The sequence below is a fragment of the Hippopotamus amphibius genome, chromosome 8, assembly GCF_030028045.1.
Source record: "Hippopotamus amphibius kiboko isolate mHipAmp2 chromosome 8, mHipAmp2.hap2, whole genome shotgun sequence".
Lineage (NCBI taxonomy): Eukaryota > Metazoa > Chordata > Mammalia > Artiodactyla > Hippopotamidae > Hippopotamus > Hippopotamus amphibius.
Genome location: NC_080193.1, coordinates 12,179,944 through 12,194,141, shown reverse-complemented (window position 1 = coordinate 12,194,141; position 14,198 = coordinate 12,179,944). Strand labels below are relative to the sequence as shown.

Here is a 14,198-nt window from a genome sequence, read left to right as displayed (position 1 = left end):
TTGCTTCACAGCTTACAGGATCTTAGTTCCCTGACCAGGGCTCGAACCTGGACCCACAGCAGTGAAAGCATGGAGTCGTAACCACTGGACCGCCAGGGAATTCCCCTGACAGCAGTTTAGACTTGGTGGAATAACCAGAAAGAGACATGATGACAGCGTGTCTTCTGGCTGACCTCTTGCCAACTCTGGATACTGTCTCTATCCACCCTGATAGATCTTAGAGACCTCCCTTAGAGACCCTGGGGTGGGTTAGTCCTGAATAGGGATGACTTTTCTTTCTGGAGATTGGGAAGTGGGTGGAGAGGAAACTCCCAGCATGTCCTGTAGTGGCAGGAGCCAGACCGGGCATCTCTCTCTTTCTGTGTCTGTCTCCCTGACCTGCCTCTAAACTTCCCCAGGGTCACCTCATCTGTTACAGCCTTGAAGCTCAGCACAGTTCTTGCTTCTCCCTAGGCATGCAGGAAACATCTGGACAATACAGAACCCGTGCGTCCTTTCACGAGTTCGCCTGGCCTGGGATATATATGTAGGAGGGTGTGTCTGAGATTAGGAACGTCAGGCGCTGTACCTGGCAAGGAGAAGGTAGTTGGTGAAAGAAAAGCAGAGACTGGAGGGAATACGCTCTGCTGAGCCCCGGCCCCACCCCACACCGTGCCAAGCTCTTAGGATCAGAAAGGACCTATTCTGCCGATTTAAAAAGGCATGGCTTCTAACTGTACCCGGCAGATAAGTTTCTGCTTTGTTCCCGTGCACTGACACAGCCCCCTAAACAACCCGTCCTGATGGAGAGTTGATCGGGAAGTTCTCAAACTGCTCGGCCAGGAAACGTAGATCTAACTTTATCCTCCTTCACGATAAGCGTGGTGATGGCTGGTACTTCCCCTCAGTGGAGAAAAAGAGGGTTGGATTCTGTTCTCATAAACACTTTCCGTGGATTGAGGAATTGGCATCTTGGAATACAACTGGGGTATTTGGTCGACAAATTTAAAGTATTTTTTTTAGATTTCTTTCCCCGTGTATTTTAGCTGTAGCACAAGCAAGCACATAATATGGTAGCAGCATCTTTTTTTTTTTTAAAGGCATGATTTAGGGGCTTTGTTTTTCCCTGGAAGACTCAGTTATGTTCGGGGAGTCTCCTAAGTGAATGTTTGGTGCCTTCAGCCTGCATTTGGAACAATAATAGCAGACATCTCCCATGAATAGCTCTGTGGGCACCACCCCTGCCCCCGGCCCAATGAATCCAGGAGCTACAAATCGGAGCATCCTCTATGCCACCTTAAAGTAGAAGTCTCCTCGAGAGCCATTCTTGCTACTCTCTCACTGGAGGCAGTGAGCACCATGACTACTGATCGCAGTTGGAAACAACATGTGCAGTTCTCTTAACATAAATGGTTGCTCCTGTGAGCCCTTGTGAAGTAACAGTATTTATCCCCATTTTTCAGATGTGCAGTTCGAGGGATGGGGAAGGGCGTGACCTGCACAGGCAGTGGGTGGAGCAGAGAGCCTCACTCACCATCAGTGTCGGTGGGCTGCTGCGTGCCCACCACACGCCCAGGGAAGGCAGGTTTGTGGGTCCTTCTTGCCCTCGATCACAGACCTGCTACCTCTGTTTTCAGGCCTTGCCCAGAAGGAACGTTTCTCCAACCAAGCTCTAGTGGCCTTGAAAGTTTCATTAACTTCAGGGTATAGATAAGGAAACCATAAACTCAGACCCATTCACTTGGTGATAGTTAGGCCAAGTTCTGGGATCAAATGAAAACAAAGCCTTTGAAGGCCAAGTCCTCTGATCTACCTTCTCGGCCTGGCCCCCACCCACCTGGCAGTGGCCCCAGCACTTTCCCGGCCATGAGAAATTCCACCTCAGTTACAGCCCTGGCTGATGGGCCTTCATTCTTTCACTCCCCCTCCCAGAAATCAGAACCACTAAGCAAAAGTCTTAAACGTGGGGCTGTTCATAACATCTCATTTGTGTGTTTATTTTTTGGTCGAGCCGTTTAAGCATGGGAGATAGTTCCCCGACCAGGGATCGAACCTGTGCCCCCTGTGTTGGGAGCTCGGACTCTTAACCACCAGACCACCAGGGAAGTCCCCATCATCTCATATATTTAACAATCACATAATCTGATGTTTTTTCATTTGAACTACTTTTGATACCAAACCTCCCCGTGGGCTGCCATCTCTCACTTCCGATCTGTCCCCACTTCGGCTTTCTTCAGCTGAAGATCTTGTCCTCTGTTAGCATGGAGCCTTCCCTAACCCTCCCTGACTGGTTAGGGGAGTGGCTGCACTTCTGCACCTCCGCATCCTCTGAACACGCTGTGCGGAGGCCCACTCGCTCCGCAGCACCTGCATGGGATAGAGTTGGTTAATGCCTCGTGTACTGAATCAGGTTCTGCTTTGTGCCATGATGGATTCCTAAAGGTTATGAGAAAATGGAATTTTGGTGAAGTAGATAATTTAAAATATGAGCAGGAGGGCTGAGTTTGGCAAAACGTCCTTTCATAGTAGGATTAATACCCCTTAGTTCATCCGGTGTCGAGCTGGGTTTTGTAAATCATGTTCCTTTCAATCAGGGTTTAACCTGTTTGTGGATTTCTTTCTCCTGTCTCTGTGGTACCCATTTGAGGTGTCCTGGTTGGACGAGACGGGAATGCCTGAGTAGGTGCTATTGTTTTGGGTCCTGATGTGTCACACAAGTGTGCCTCTTTCTAGAAGCACAAGTTTTGCAAAGTCACGGACCACATCTTTTCAGCACACACCCTGGGCACTTAATAAACATACGTGCAAGAAGTAACGTATCTGGAGTGAGTCATCAGGTTCCCAAAACACGCAGGGTCCCAAGTGACTCTGTTTGTCACAGCTTAACCAGCCCCTGGAACCATCTGGGGTGACCAGGAGACTCATTCACATGTGATCAGGTCAGAAATAGCCGGGGCGGGTGCTGGCCCCTGCCTCTGACTTTGGGGATGTCTTTGGCCTCTGCTTTTGGAATTCTCCAGGGCCCACACATGTCCCGTAATTGCCGTGTCAGCCTGGGGTGCTCTGGTCCCACCTTCCCTCATGTCTGAGCTCACCCCTCCACTACCCCACCACTCATAGGCCGCCTCTGCCTCTTGTTAATCTCTCTTTTTTTTTTTTTTTTTTTTGAAACATTCCTAAACTTTATGGAAAAAACAAGGACAATCAACTAGTGGAAAATGAGCCTCTAAATCCTGTCTCACTCCAGTGCCGTCTTCTCTAACGTTTGCTGGGCTTAGGATCTCTCTACCATCCGGTCACAGTTCTCAGAGGTCCTGACGGTCTCCCAACGCTGTGTTCCGCAGGAAAACGGAGTCCGCAGGAAGGCAGGTCAGGCGGGACGCCCCGGGTAAGCGCCTCTGTACAAGGAAAGCAAGCGGCGACACGACGCGGTCTCAGTTCTCCTCCGGCTTGTCGGCTGGCGGGCCGCAAGGCTGCAGCATCTTCTCCATCAAGTTGAAGCGCACTCGCGCTTTGCTCTCATTCTCGGCAATGGCGAAGTAGTTGAGAAGATCGAAGTGGCCCATGTAGGAGCAGTAGGAGTCGCGGTGCTGGTTCACCAGCCACTCCCACTTGGTGGTGTCGGCGTGGCCGGTGCCGATATATTTGGACTGCAGATGCTCTAGCTGGCTGTGGATGGTGTAGCGGTCCGTCATCTCGCTGCTTTTCCCTTCGCTCCCAGGTCAGAGGCCGCACACGACAGGCAGCAGCTCTAGGGCTTCAAGCGGAGAGGGACCACCCCGCGGAAACCCCGGAGCCGCGCGGTCGCAGGCTGATCAATCTCTCTTTTTATTAGACTGGGATTTTTTTTTTTTTCTTATTCTTTTAGTTCTTGCTGGAAATCAGCTTGGGCAGAGCAGTGGTGCTCAGCGCTGGCTAATGGCTTGGAGCCACTCCAGGCTGCTGGATGTGTGGCTTTCACTTGTGGGTGGTCGTCGACAAGCGTGATGCCTTCTCTCTGTGACACCCCAGGGTCCCCTCTTCTGGTCGGCTCGGCTGTTTGCACTTGGCTGGCCCGCTGTGTTGTTGCAAATGGCAGTTTTTATCGTGCACCCCAGAGCCCAACTGGTCGCCTCGATGGGGCTCAGACTTCCTCAGTTGCAGAGCCCGCTCAGCCTTCAGGCCAGTTGACCTGTTTGCTTTTGCTGCATGTTTTGTGCTGTTACCTTCTGGAGCTCAGACACTGTCCTGGGATGGGCAGGGGCTCCCCAGTCTGAAAATGGGGGTGGCTTGGGAGAATCCTCAGGTGGTTAGAAATGTTTGTACATCAGGGGAGTGATCATACGTGCTGATAATCTAGTGTGCTCTAACATTTCTTCAGTCTACAGCAAAGGTTGGGGTTGAATTTCCGGCATCATCTCTCAGCAGCTGCGCAGCCTTGAATGAGGCGCCAAGCTTCGGTTTCTCCCTGAGTTTCGGTTTCTTCATCTGTAAAACAGGCATAAGATTGTCTCCATTCAGGGTTGGCAAAGATTAAACGGGAAATTCCGTATAACATCTCCCAGTACCAACTCAATAAGTGGAAACTCTAACAGTGAAGTATCAGGGTTTCATTTTCAACAGAGTAGCTGACGCCCTTTCTTGAGCCTCTGAGTAGATGATCTAAGGACTGTCTGAATTGAGGCCTTGAGCTTGCCCTTCCTTGTATTAAATTCTTCCTCTTAAGGAATGTTAGTTGGGTTTTGGATTTTCTTAGGGATCCTGTTGTGGCGAATGGGGGAACAGCATGTTAATTTCCTTGACCACCCAGGTGTGTTGCAGGGACAATGCAACTGAAGGAGCCCCACCTCCTGCCCACTCTTTAGGGTGGCTTTTTGGTTTCCAGTGGATTTTTCTGTATTCATGATGCCTGTTTTGAGCTGCCTTCCCCACTTGATGGAAAGGGAAACTGAGGAAGAGGAGGAGGAGGCCGAGCCCAGTGTCCAGCCACTGACCACACAGACTTCCAGGCCCTGCCGGCTCCCCTGGGAGCAGCACCAGCCAGGCCAGCCCAGGTCCCTGGAGAAGTGGTGTGCCCAGGCCGTCTAGCTCTCTGTGGGATATAGACTTCCTCCCAACTGTCACTGCCTCAGGGAGCCTGTGCCTCCTGGCCACCTTCCCCCTTGTTGCCGCTCCTCTGAGCACAGCCACCTGCTCACAGAAGGTCCAGATGCTGGGATGTGGCCAGTGATCACGGGAGCCAGGCCCAGCCAGCCCCCCAGGTGGTCCCAGGTAGGGGCTAGAGCAGACCTCTGAGCAGTAGCCCATGTGGGAAGCGAGTCTCACAGCCAGACTTGTTCCTCTGAGCACTGCTTATCTGCTGACTCCCTGCAGAGGCGCAGGGAGCCCCAGGGTGCAGTGAAAAATGCCTTTGTCTCCATTTGCTCTTGCACTGCTCCCATCCCCATCTCTGTGCATTTCATAATTAGCATTTCCAATGCTTCCAAGTGAAAACAGGACAGATGTTCGCACAGGTGCTGCACTCTTCACTGGGTAAACAGAGTGGCGTTTGCATGAGGTGTGTGTGTGTGTGTGTGTGTGTGTGTGTGTGAAAAGTGTAGGCCTTTGAGATGGATGTAGTCTTTACAAATGTTTTCTCCAAGCATCCAACGCACTTTGCACATGGTAGGTGCTCCGTAAATACTTTGTGACGAGTTATTAGTGGCAGTAAAAGCCTCTTGTTTCGTAATAAACCCAGGGGCCCAGTAGCAGGAAGTACAATTCCAAGTTGAGCCGTGAAAGTCACAGACTAAAGAAGATGGAAATCATTTCCAGCCTCACCAAGAAATTATCTGCTGGCATCTGGCAAACCCCTTCTTCTCTCTCTGCCTCAACAGAGGGTGGTGGAGGGGTACATAGCAGTGGCAAGACGTGGTTCTTCACGTGCAGGGTGGTGAGGATGAGCGGACGATGGAAACGACCCCGGGGGCTCCTGGCAGGTTAACTGCTCTGTAAACATGAGCTCACTGTGGCTCCCCCTCCCCAGCAAAGGACCTTGCCCTTTTGCCTGTGCAGAATGTAGATGGGGTTCCAGTGTAACCGAGACTGCCCACCTGGCCTGCGTGTTTCCGATTGACACACCTGGTCCAACTGCTCTGCTGTTAAAAGCCAGCAGCTCAAGTCCAGTCTCCTTAACATGAGTTGCAGCCTGCCCACTGCTCCTGCCTCGTAAAAGAGTCAGGCTGCTGGGCTCGAACCCAAGCCTGGGCCCTTTCTTCCTCTGTGACCTTGGGCAGGTCACTTAGCCTCTCTGGGCCTTAGTTGCCTCTTCTGGAAACTGGAGATAGTAATGGTCCCTAGTTCATGGGACTTTTTTACACTGAGAAGAATGAACAAATGTAAAGCACTGAGTGTGAGCTGTTATTCTTGTTCTCATTCCCATACCTCCAGCCTTATCCCTGGCCCTTTAAACTTCAGAATTACTGAACCCTCTGCAGTTTTCCAAACATGGCCTGCTATTTGCTTCTCTGTGCTTTATGCATGACCTTCCTATTTCTGGAATGTCCCCCTCACCCCATCCTATCCCCCTTTTGAATACCTTTTCACCCTTCATCCTTTAAAAGCCGGCTCGGATATCGCCCCTGAATCCCTCTCTGCCTCTTCCCTCCGGGCCCCGTGGTCTAGGCTGTTGTAACTAACAAATGCCTTTAATGCACCAGAATCACATCCATTCTTTTCCCTCCTGATCATAAGCTCTGTGAGGGCAAAGTTCATGGTTTTACTTTTTCAAATCCAGCACCTAACCCAATGCCTGCTATAGAGTAGGTGCTGAATAAATGTCTCCTCAAATGAAACCATATTTGTTTGCATCTGGAAGACCAGGCTTTTAAAAACGTTTTCCTCACTTTTTCTCCCCCAAATAACTGCATGATTTATTAAGACTAAAGACTTGCTCTCAAGGTCACATTTGCAACCTCAGGGTGAGATTTCCCTGTGTGGCTGGTTTTGGGGTGGGCTCCTGGGACAGCTATTGCTACCCTAAATTACCAAGAGATGCTTATTTTCCTGGCCCCTCTGAAGAGCCTGCCCTTTCTTTCTTTCTTTCTTTCTTTCTTTCTTTCTTTCTTTCTTTCTTTCTTTCTTCCTTTCTTTCTTTTTAATGTCTATGGTAAATACGCCTTTTTTAAAAATTTATTTTATTTATTTATTTATTGGCTGCGTTGGGTCTGTTGCTGTGCACGGGCTTCCTCTAGTTGTGGTGAGCAGGGACTACTCTTCGTTGCGGTGCGCAGGCTTCTCGTTGTGGTGGCTTCTCTTGTTGTGGAGCACGGGGTCTAGGCGTGCAGGCTTCAGTAGTTGTGGCTCACGGGCTCTAGAGCACAGGCTTAGTAGTTGTGGCGCACGGGCTTAGTTGCTTCGTGGCATGTGGGATCTTCCTGGACCAGGGATCAAACCTGTGTCCCCTGCATTGGCAGGCAGATTCTTAACCACTGCACCACCAGGGGAGTCCTGAGCCTGCTACTTCTGATCTTCACGCCTCCTGCCTTTCCATACATCTCTGTTTATAGCTGCCACTCAACTTTCTAAGCAGTTCATGTCCCTTCCATGGCTGGTCTTGTGTATCTAAAGGGATTCCCTTTGGATTTGGCCATTAGGTCCCTGTCAGCTGGCCGGAAATAAAGCTGGAGGTGGCGCAGGTCGTTATCCGGACTACTTCCAAACCAGGGCCCCTCCTTCTAGAACAGTGATTGACCCAGTACTGGCCTGGGCGAGCCTTTCATCTTTCCTTTCCTCCTCTGGCTTAAGCCTTTGGCAGGACAGGTTTTGGGCCTGAGGCCAGCGATTCAACTGGGAGGGCTGCGCTCCAGCTCTTGCCTTCCTGGAGGCCGGTCTATTTGCCTGGGGTTCTGCCTGGGTTTATAGCCTTTCCTAATATGCATTGATGACACGGGTCTACCTCCCAGGCCATCTTGCAATCAGTCATCAGCAGAGAAGTCCTGAGCAGAAGGAAGTGTGTGCTCTGCTTTCTTTCAACATAGTGTCTTTTGCCCGATTTTTATCTGGGGGCCTTTAAAGAGCCCGCCGGCACAGAAGCAGGGTGAGTGGTGACGCCGTGCCTGGAAAACTCATCAACGTCCCTCTGGTTTATTTTCCACCTCCTCTTCAAGTTTTTCCCGTGGAGCGGGGCTCTCAGTGACAACTGGCGAACGGCTGGGCAATTGCTCGTTGTCATTCTGGTGGACACTGGTATCCGGAGGGCTCGGAGTGCTTTGTGGGTGTTCGCATTTGTTTCCGAGACGCCCAGAGCACAGTAGGCACCAGTCCCGGTTAATGGATGAAGAAACTGAGGCTCTGGGGATTAAGATCGTGAGCCAGGGGCAGGGAGGGGCACAGCTGGCAGTGAACTTGGGTGTGCAGGGCTACGTTTTGTCTTGAAGAGTATGTGCGGGGGGGTGGGGGGGTGGGGGGGGTGGTGTGTGAGAGAGAGAGAGAGAATGAACGCATGAGGTTATGTACATGTAAGAGAATGAGAATGTAAAGGAGTGAGGATTGAATGGGGGTAGGGTCCTCAGTGTAAACCTGCCTGAGAGCAGTCACTGCCTTGCATTCTTTCCAATCAGAGTTACCTCCCAGGAGGAGCTCGTGTACCTTTTATCCAAAGCAACCTCTTGCCCAGGCCCCAAAGGACGGCCGGAGTGGTTTACCCAGTCCCAGGGGACCCTGTGCTCGTGGGATGGGGGGTGGGCCGGTCACAGAAGCCTGCCTCTCCTGCCCATTCTTTCCCTCTCCTCCCTGGCAGCACTTTATAGCCAGCATATGGAAACTGTTTCTATTTACCCAGCGCCACCAGGATGCTGCTGCATGCTGTGCTCCAGTGAACGGAAACCTTGGATTCCCCACAGGGTCGTTTCAGAGGCTGCTTGCAAAGCAGCCAGCTGTTTTGCAGGGAGCGTCTGGGCCCTGTTACATCCGCGTGGAGGGAGCGTTACCATCTGTGCAAACAGGGCATCTTGGTTTGTCTGCCTGTCCTCTGAGTGGGGAACTTGGAGGCAGGTTTTCTGTTGTTATTGTTTTGTATTCCAGTGCCTGTCAGTTCAGCAGTTTCTTTCTATTCCTTCTCCTCTCTGTTCACCTCCCTGGGCTGCTTGCCAGGATGCGGGGAGGGCAGCTAAGGGGTAGGTGTTGCATAAATCTTTAGTGGCGAAAGGTCGGCGGGCCTGAAAAGGCTGCAGACTGGTTTCACGGGAGAACTCTCTGCCCAGGGCACCCGAAGTGCAGGACAAAGTGTTTCTCTTCAGGGATTGGGCAGGGGTACTTTCCCAAGAGGCACCGCCGAATGGGATCTTCCTGGTTGCCAAGAATGTTCCTGGTCAGCTTCCTCTGGCCCTTTTAAAACCTCCTGAGAGCGGAGAAGCTGGTTTGCTATAGGAGCCAGAAAGACGGCTGCTCCTACCCTCCTGCACTGCTGTGTATCTTTTTTCTTTTTTTTTTTTTCTTCCCTTCTTCCCTCCTGTTTCTGGGCCAGCTGCCTCCCAGGAAAGGCGGACATGCAGAGGCGGGGGCCAGCCATCGTGTTCCCGGACGAGGCAGTGGAGGGCCAGCTCCCCGACAGCCCCGTGGTGAGGTCATCCCGTCTCCTCCAGCTGAGCCCTTGCGGTATGCCTTGACCTTGCCTTTCCAGCTTGTCTGGAATTACCCACCCTGCCCTAGGCGCGTACGGTGCCAAAAGTAGTGCCAGAGCTGGCGGTCAAATAGACTGATTCTTACGCGGTCTCTAATATAATCACTGGTTTGCGGGCTGGTCCCCGATCACAGGAGGGGGTTGGACCTGGGGTGCTTTGTAAGAGCCCTCCAGACCGCCTTGTTGTCCAGACGCTGCCTGTGCAGAGGGTGGCCCGAAGGTTGCATCATCAGCTTTTACCTGGAGACCTAGGGGCTGTTGTTTCTCCCAGAAAGTGCAGATTCGGCCCAGGTGGGTAGCAGTAGGCCAGGGCAGGGCACCAGGTCCCCAGGGCAGGTGGCTGCTCCCAGCCAGCAGGTTGGAGGCTCCCCAGGTACGACCTGGAGCAGACCCAGTGCGCAAGATGCAGGGGCATCAACAGCGACACGGGGACGCACTGTCCCCTGGGACCTCATGCTCAGTAGTGACCCGTCCGGGGACCGGGGAGTCCCTGCATAGCCTTGCTTTCTGCTCTGAGGGCGTTCACTCTGAGTCAGCCCACTGGCCGCGTGCCCCTGCACACCAGCCCAGCTGAACCACAGGCCCGCAGTCTGGGCCCTCTCACCTCTGCCCTGCCCCCTTGCGCGCACCCCTCACCCCTACTCCCATGTTCCTCTCTTTTCCCCAAGTCATCCTTTCCCTTTGGGAGGCCACTGAGCCTCTGCACATTCCTTGTACTTAACAAGAAATCACTCGGGAGTTGGAGCATTTCCATTGCGTCTTTGGCCGCTTCTCCAACCTAGGAAGTGGGAAAAAGGCAGAGAGTGAGGAGTTAGGCCCATGAGGTCCCTGAGGCCCTCCTCTTGGCAACACAGGGAAAGTGCTTGTGGACTTGGCCGCTGGGCCGCCGCATCTGCGTGAAGGCCTCGTGTGGAAGGAATGGGCCGGGCCGTGGCTCCCGCCTTCCATCTGCGCCCCTTCCGTAATCCCTAAGTGTGGCTGCCCGGCCACTCGAGCCTGGGGCGAAGGGGGCTCTTGGAAGTCACCTGTGGCTTTCTTGAAAAGCCCCACAGCGGCCCTTGTCACCGAGGGCCTTTCAGCCCTCTCTCTGCGTCAGAACCACACACAAGTGCTCCAGCTTTGCCACTTGGGACCTGGAAAGCCAGCCAAGTTCTGTGTTCTGCACAAGTGGATGGTTGACGGATCAGAAGCGCTGAAAAAAGTCCCCCCTGGAGGGGAGAATTCTCTTTCCTTTCTTTCCACTCAGCATTTGGAGTCCTATTACCCCTTTCTTTTCTTTTTCAAGGTTCTGCCCTGAATTACTCTTGTGCAAAATGGTCCCTCTTCAACAAATCCTTGTAAGAATGATCTTTCAAAAACAAAGGGAGGTCATGTCACACCCCTTCATACCACCCGCGGGCACTCCCCACTGCACTGTGGGTGGAGTCTGCCCACCATGGGGTTGTGCTTCTGGCATCTTCAGGGCATCTTCCATTTCGGTTCCATTCAGATATGTCTGGTGAGCTCTTGTGCATCCTGCCCAACACTGTTCTGGGCTCTGGGGACACCAAGGTGACCAAGACAAAAGTCCCTGACCTCAAGAAGGGGACCTTCCAGGCCAGGAAACAGGCCCCCACCCCCGGTGGCGCTGGCAGCGCAGGAGGGAGGCAGGGCATGGTGGTATAGCAGGGGACGCCAAAGGCAGCCGCTGGTAAGATGACCTTCGAGTGGACACCTGAGAGACGTGAGGAGGCCGGCCATTCCCAGATGCAGGGGAGGGCTGAGGGCACGGTATTGCAAAGGCCCTTAGCAGAACGTTCCAGGCCTGTCCCAGGATGGTAAGGAGGGCCGTGTGGCCAGCGTTGGGGGCTGAGTGGGATGCGATGAGAGCAGAGAGGTCTCAAGCGGGTTTCATAGGACCTTCTCACCCAGAGGAGGACTTCCTCAGGGACTGGAGGCTGCGGCATATTTGGGGCAGAGGAGTGATACCACCTGGCTTAGGTTTTTTAAGGATTATTGTTATACTGAGCTAAAAAGTTTACTTAAAACACACACACAGGGGAATTCCCTGGCGTTCCAGTGGTTAGGACTCTGGGCTTTCACTGCCGAGGGCAAGGTTTCAATCCCTGGTCAGGGAGCTAAGATTCCACAAGCTGCATGGTGTCGCCAAAAAAAACAACAAAAAAATTAAAACACACACACACACACACACACACACACACACACACACACACACACACACACACACACACACACACACACACACACACACACACACACACACACACACACACACACACACACACACACACACACACACACACACACACACACACACACACACACACACACCCCCCCCCACCAAGGGATTTCTCTGACTGGCATAGAGAATAGACCGTAGAGGGACAAGATGGAGAGCAGAGAGCTGGACCAGTGGTGGGGGCTGTGCCTGACAAGGGCGAGGCAGCGCCGCTGTGGCCGTGGTGGGGCGGGTCAGGAGCGAGATCGTGTGGTCCAGGCACAGCTGGTTATCGGGGGGTGTGGGGGGCACGCAGCATAGTGAATGAGGGATGAGGCTCCGGACTCCCTGGGGACCCTTCTGCCTCAGGGTTCTCTGTAGGTCAAGGAAAATATTCTCCCAGCCACCCCACCGAGACCTTCTGCCTGTCCACCAGTCACCCATGGCCCTCACCGGTACATCCCAAGAGCTGTGGCCAATGGGAATGACAGTCTGTGCAAGGCCACGTGGCTTATTCTCTTTGCGTTGTCTTACAGCTGTGTGCCGGCAGTTGCACAGTGGCAGTCAGTGGGTCAGACCCCTGTCCACGTCACTCTAGTGAGGGATGCGTGACCGGTGTTTGTGGTGGGGAAAGCTCTAGATGGGGAGCCAGGAGGCCCGGGTGCTAGAGCTGGCTCTCTGACAGATCAGCCCTGTTACACAGGCACATCTCCCACCCCTGGCCTCAGTTTCCTCTCTCTAAGAGATGGGCATTCAATTAAGTGGTCTCTGTGGTCCCTCCGAGACCTGAGCATCATCCTTTCTAAGATCCCAGACCTGACACTCATCCTTTCTCAGATGAGCATCAGAGTCCACACCAGGAAGCCCCCCCAGCCCGCAGAGCATGCTAAACCCTGCCCTGTGGTTTAGGGTGGCGATTCTCAGCACAGACCCTGCTGACCTTCTAAATGTGTGAGACCTGGGCGAGTTCACAGGTCTCTCTGGGCTTCCATTGCCTCATCTGTAAAATGGGCACAATAATGGTCACTAACTCATAGGGTTATTGTGAGGATGAAATTTATAAATATATAAATATGTGTGTGTATATATATATATATAAATATATATATATAGTGCTGAGAATAGCCTGGCACACAGACTATTCCTGTAGGTGTGTTTGTTATATTTCAGCAGAAGCTGAGTTGATGAGATTTGGGCTACCTAGATTTGTGGAGCTGAGGTTACTTAGAGTGGGCGAGGGACGTGTGTGCTAAAAAAGACCCTGTCACCCTCCCCGTGCAGCGAGGCAGTGTCGGTGGAAGGCTCTGGGAACCAGCAGGATGCCGGTGGCTGGGCTGTGCACAAGTTGTGGCATGGCTGGCCCCCGCGGGTGGCTCATGAGTTGGGAGTCATTTTTAAAGCCATCTGCACCCCCTTGCCCGTCCCCCTCACCATCTTTATGTATCTGTAAATTGGTAGATGCTGTGAATTGCAAAGGCAGCTGGTCCAACTCGCTACTTGCTGGGGGAACCTCCCTCTGTTGAAGCCTCCTTTTGAGGCCCCATGGTGACGGCATACATGCTGCCTCGGCAGATGGGTGCCCCTAGGAGGGCAGGGGCTATCTAAGTACCTCCAGTTCCCACCCAGGGCCCCCAGCACCTAGGAGCTGCCCTCTGCCCCTGGGGATGCCCACCAAACAAACAAGTAGAACAAGGCCAGTCGTTGTTGTTTTTAAAATATTTTTATTAAGAATTATTTCTAACTTACAGATCACATTTAGAATAAAATGACAAATACATATGTACCCAGCTCCACCATAGTTCAGCACTTACTTATTTTAATAAGTCAAACATGATGGAGCTAAAGCCCCCTCCACCCAGTGCATTCAGGGACAGCTTTTTTTTTTTTTTTTTTTTTTTTTAAAGATTTTGTGTGTGTGTGATGTGGACCATTGTTTAAGTCTTTATTGAGTTCGTTACAGTATTGCTCTAGTTTTATGTTTTTGGTTCTTTTGGACATGAGGCATGTGGGATCTTAGCTGCCTGGCCTGCACCCCCTGCATTGGAAGGTGAATTCTTAACCATTGGACCTCCAGGGAAGTCCCGGGGGCTGCTCTTGTTAGAAAAGCCTTCCGGGGATCTGACGGAAATGCCTATCCTGTGACATCTCCTCCCAAGTCGTGTTCCGCCCTTTGCAGCCTCACGATGTGTCTGCTCTCACCTGCCAGCCAGCCAGGTGTGATCTGTGACCAGAGAGCATACGTTTTGTCTCTGTGATGCTCACCGTCGCGTGGGGGCCCCGGTGTCCTAGTGCCCAGCAGTAACCGGCTGCCCTCTGAAGATCTGTCTCTTGGGCGTTCAGGAAGGAACGGAAGATGGAGAG

General features: G+C 52.5%; 2 protein-coding genes across 3 annotated transcripts in view; one reads left to right on the top strand and one right to left on the bottom strand.

Annotated features, from left to right (window-relative positions):
- Positions 1 to 14,198, top strand: part of TPCN1 (two pore segment channel 1) — a 69,307-nt gene that overhangs the window by 14,453 nt on the left and 40,656 nt on the right. The gene's annotated exons all lie outside the window — the stretch shown is intronic.
- Positions 3,149 to 3,787, bottom strand: LOC130858275 (splicing factor 3B subunit 5). Its single transcript, XM_057744485.1, has one exon. The coding sequence runs from the start codon at positions 3,672 to 3,674 to the stop codon at positions 3,414 to 3,416; it is 261 nt and encodes an 86-aa protein (XP_057600468.1). The 5' UTR covers positions 3,675 to 3,787; the 3' UTR covers positions 3,149 to 3,413.

Bases quoted from the DNA above. Each gene is read 5' to 3' on its own strand.
- LOC130858275 (XM_057744485.1), bottom strand. From the start codon at position 3,674: ATGACGGACCGCTACACCATCCACAGCCAGCTAGAGCATCTGCAGTCC.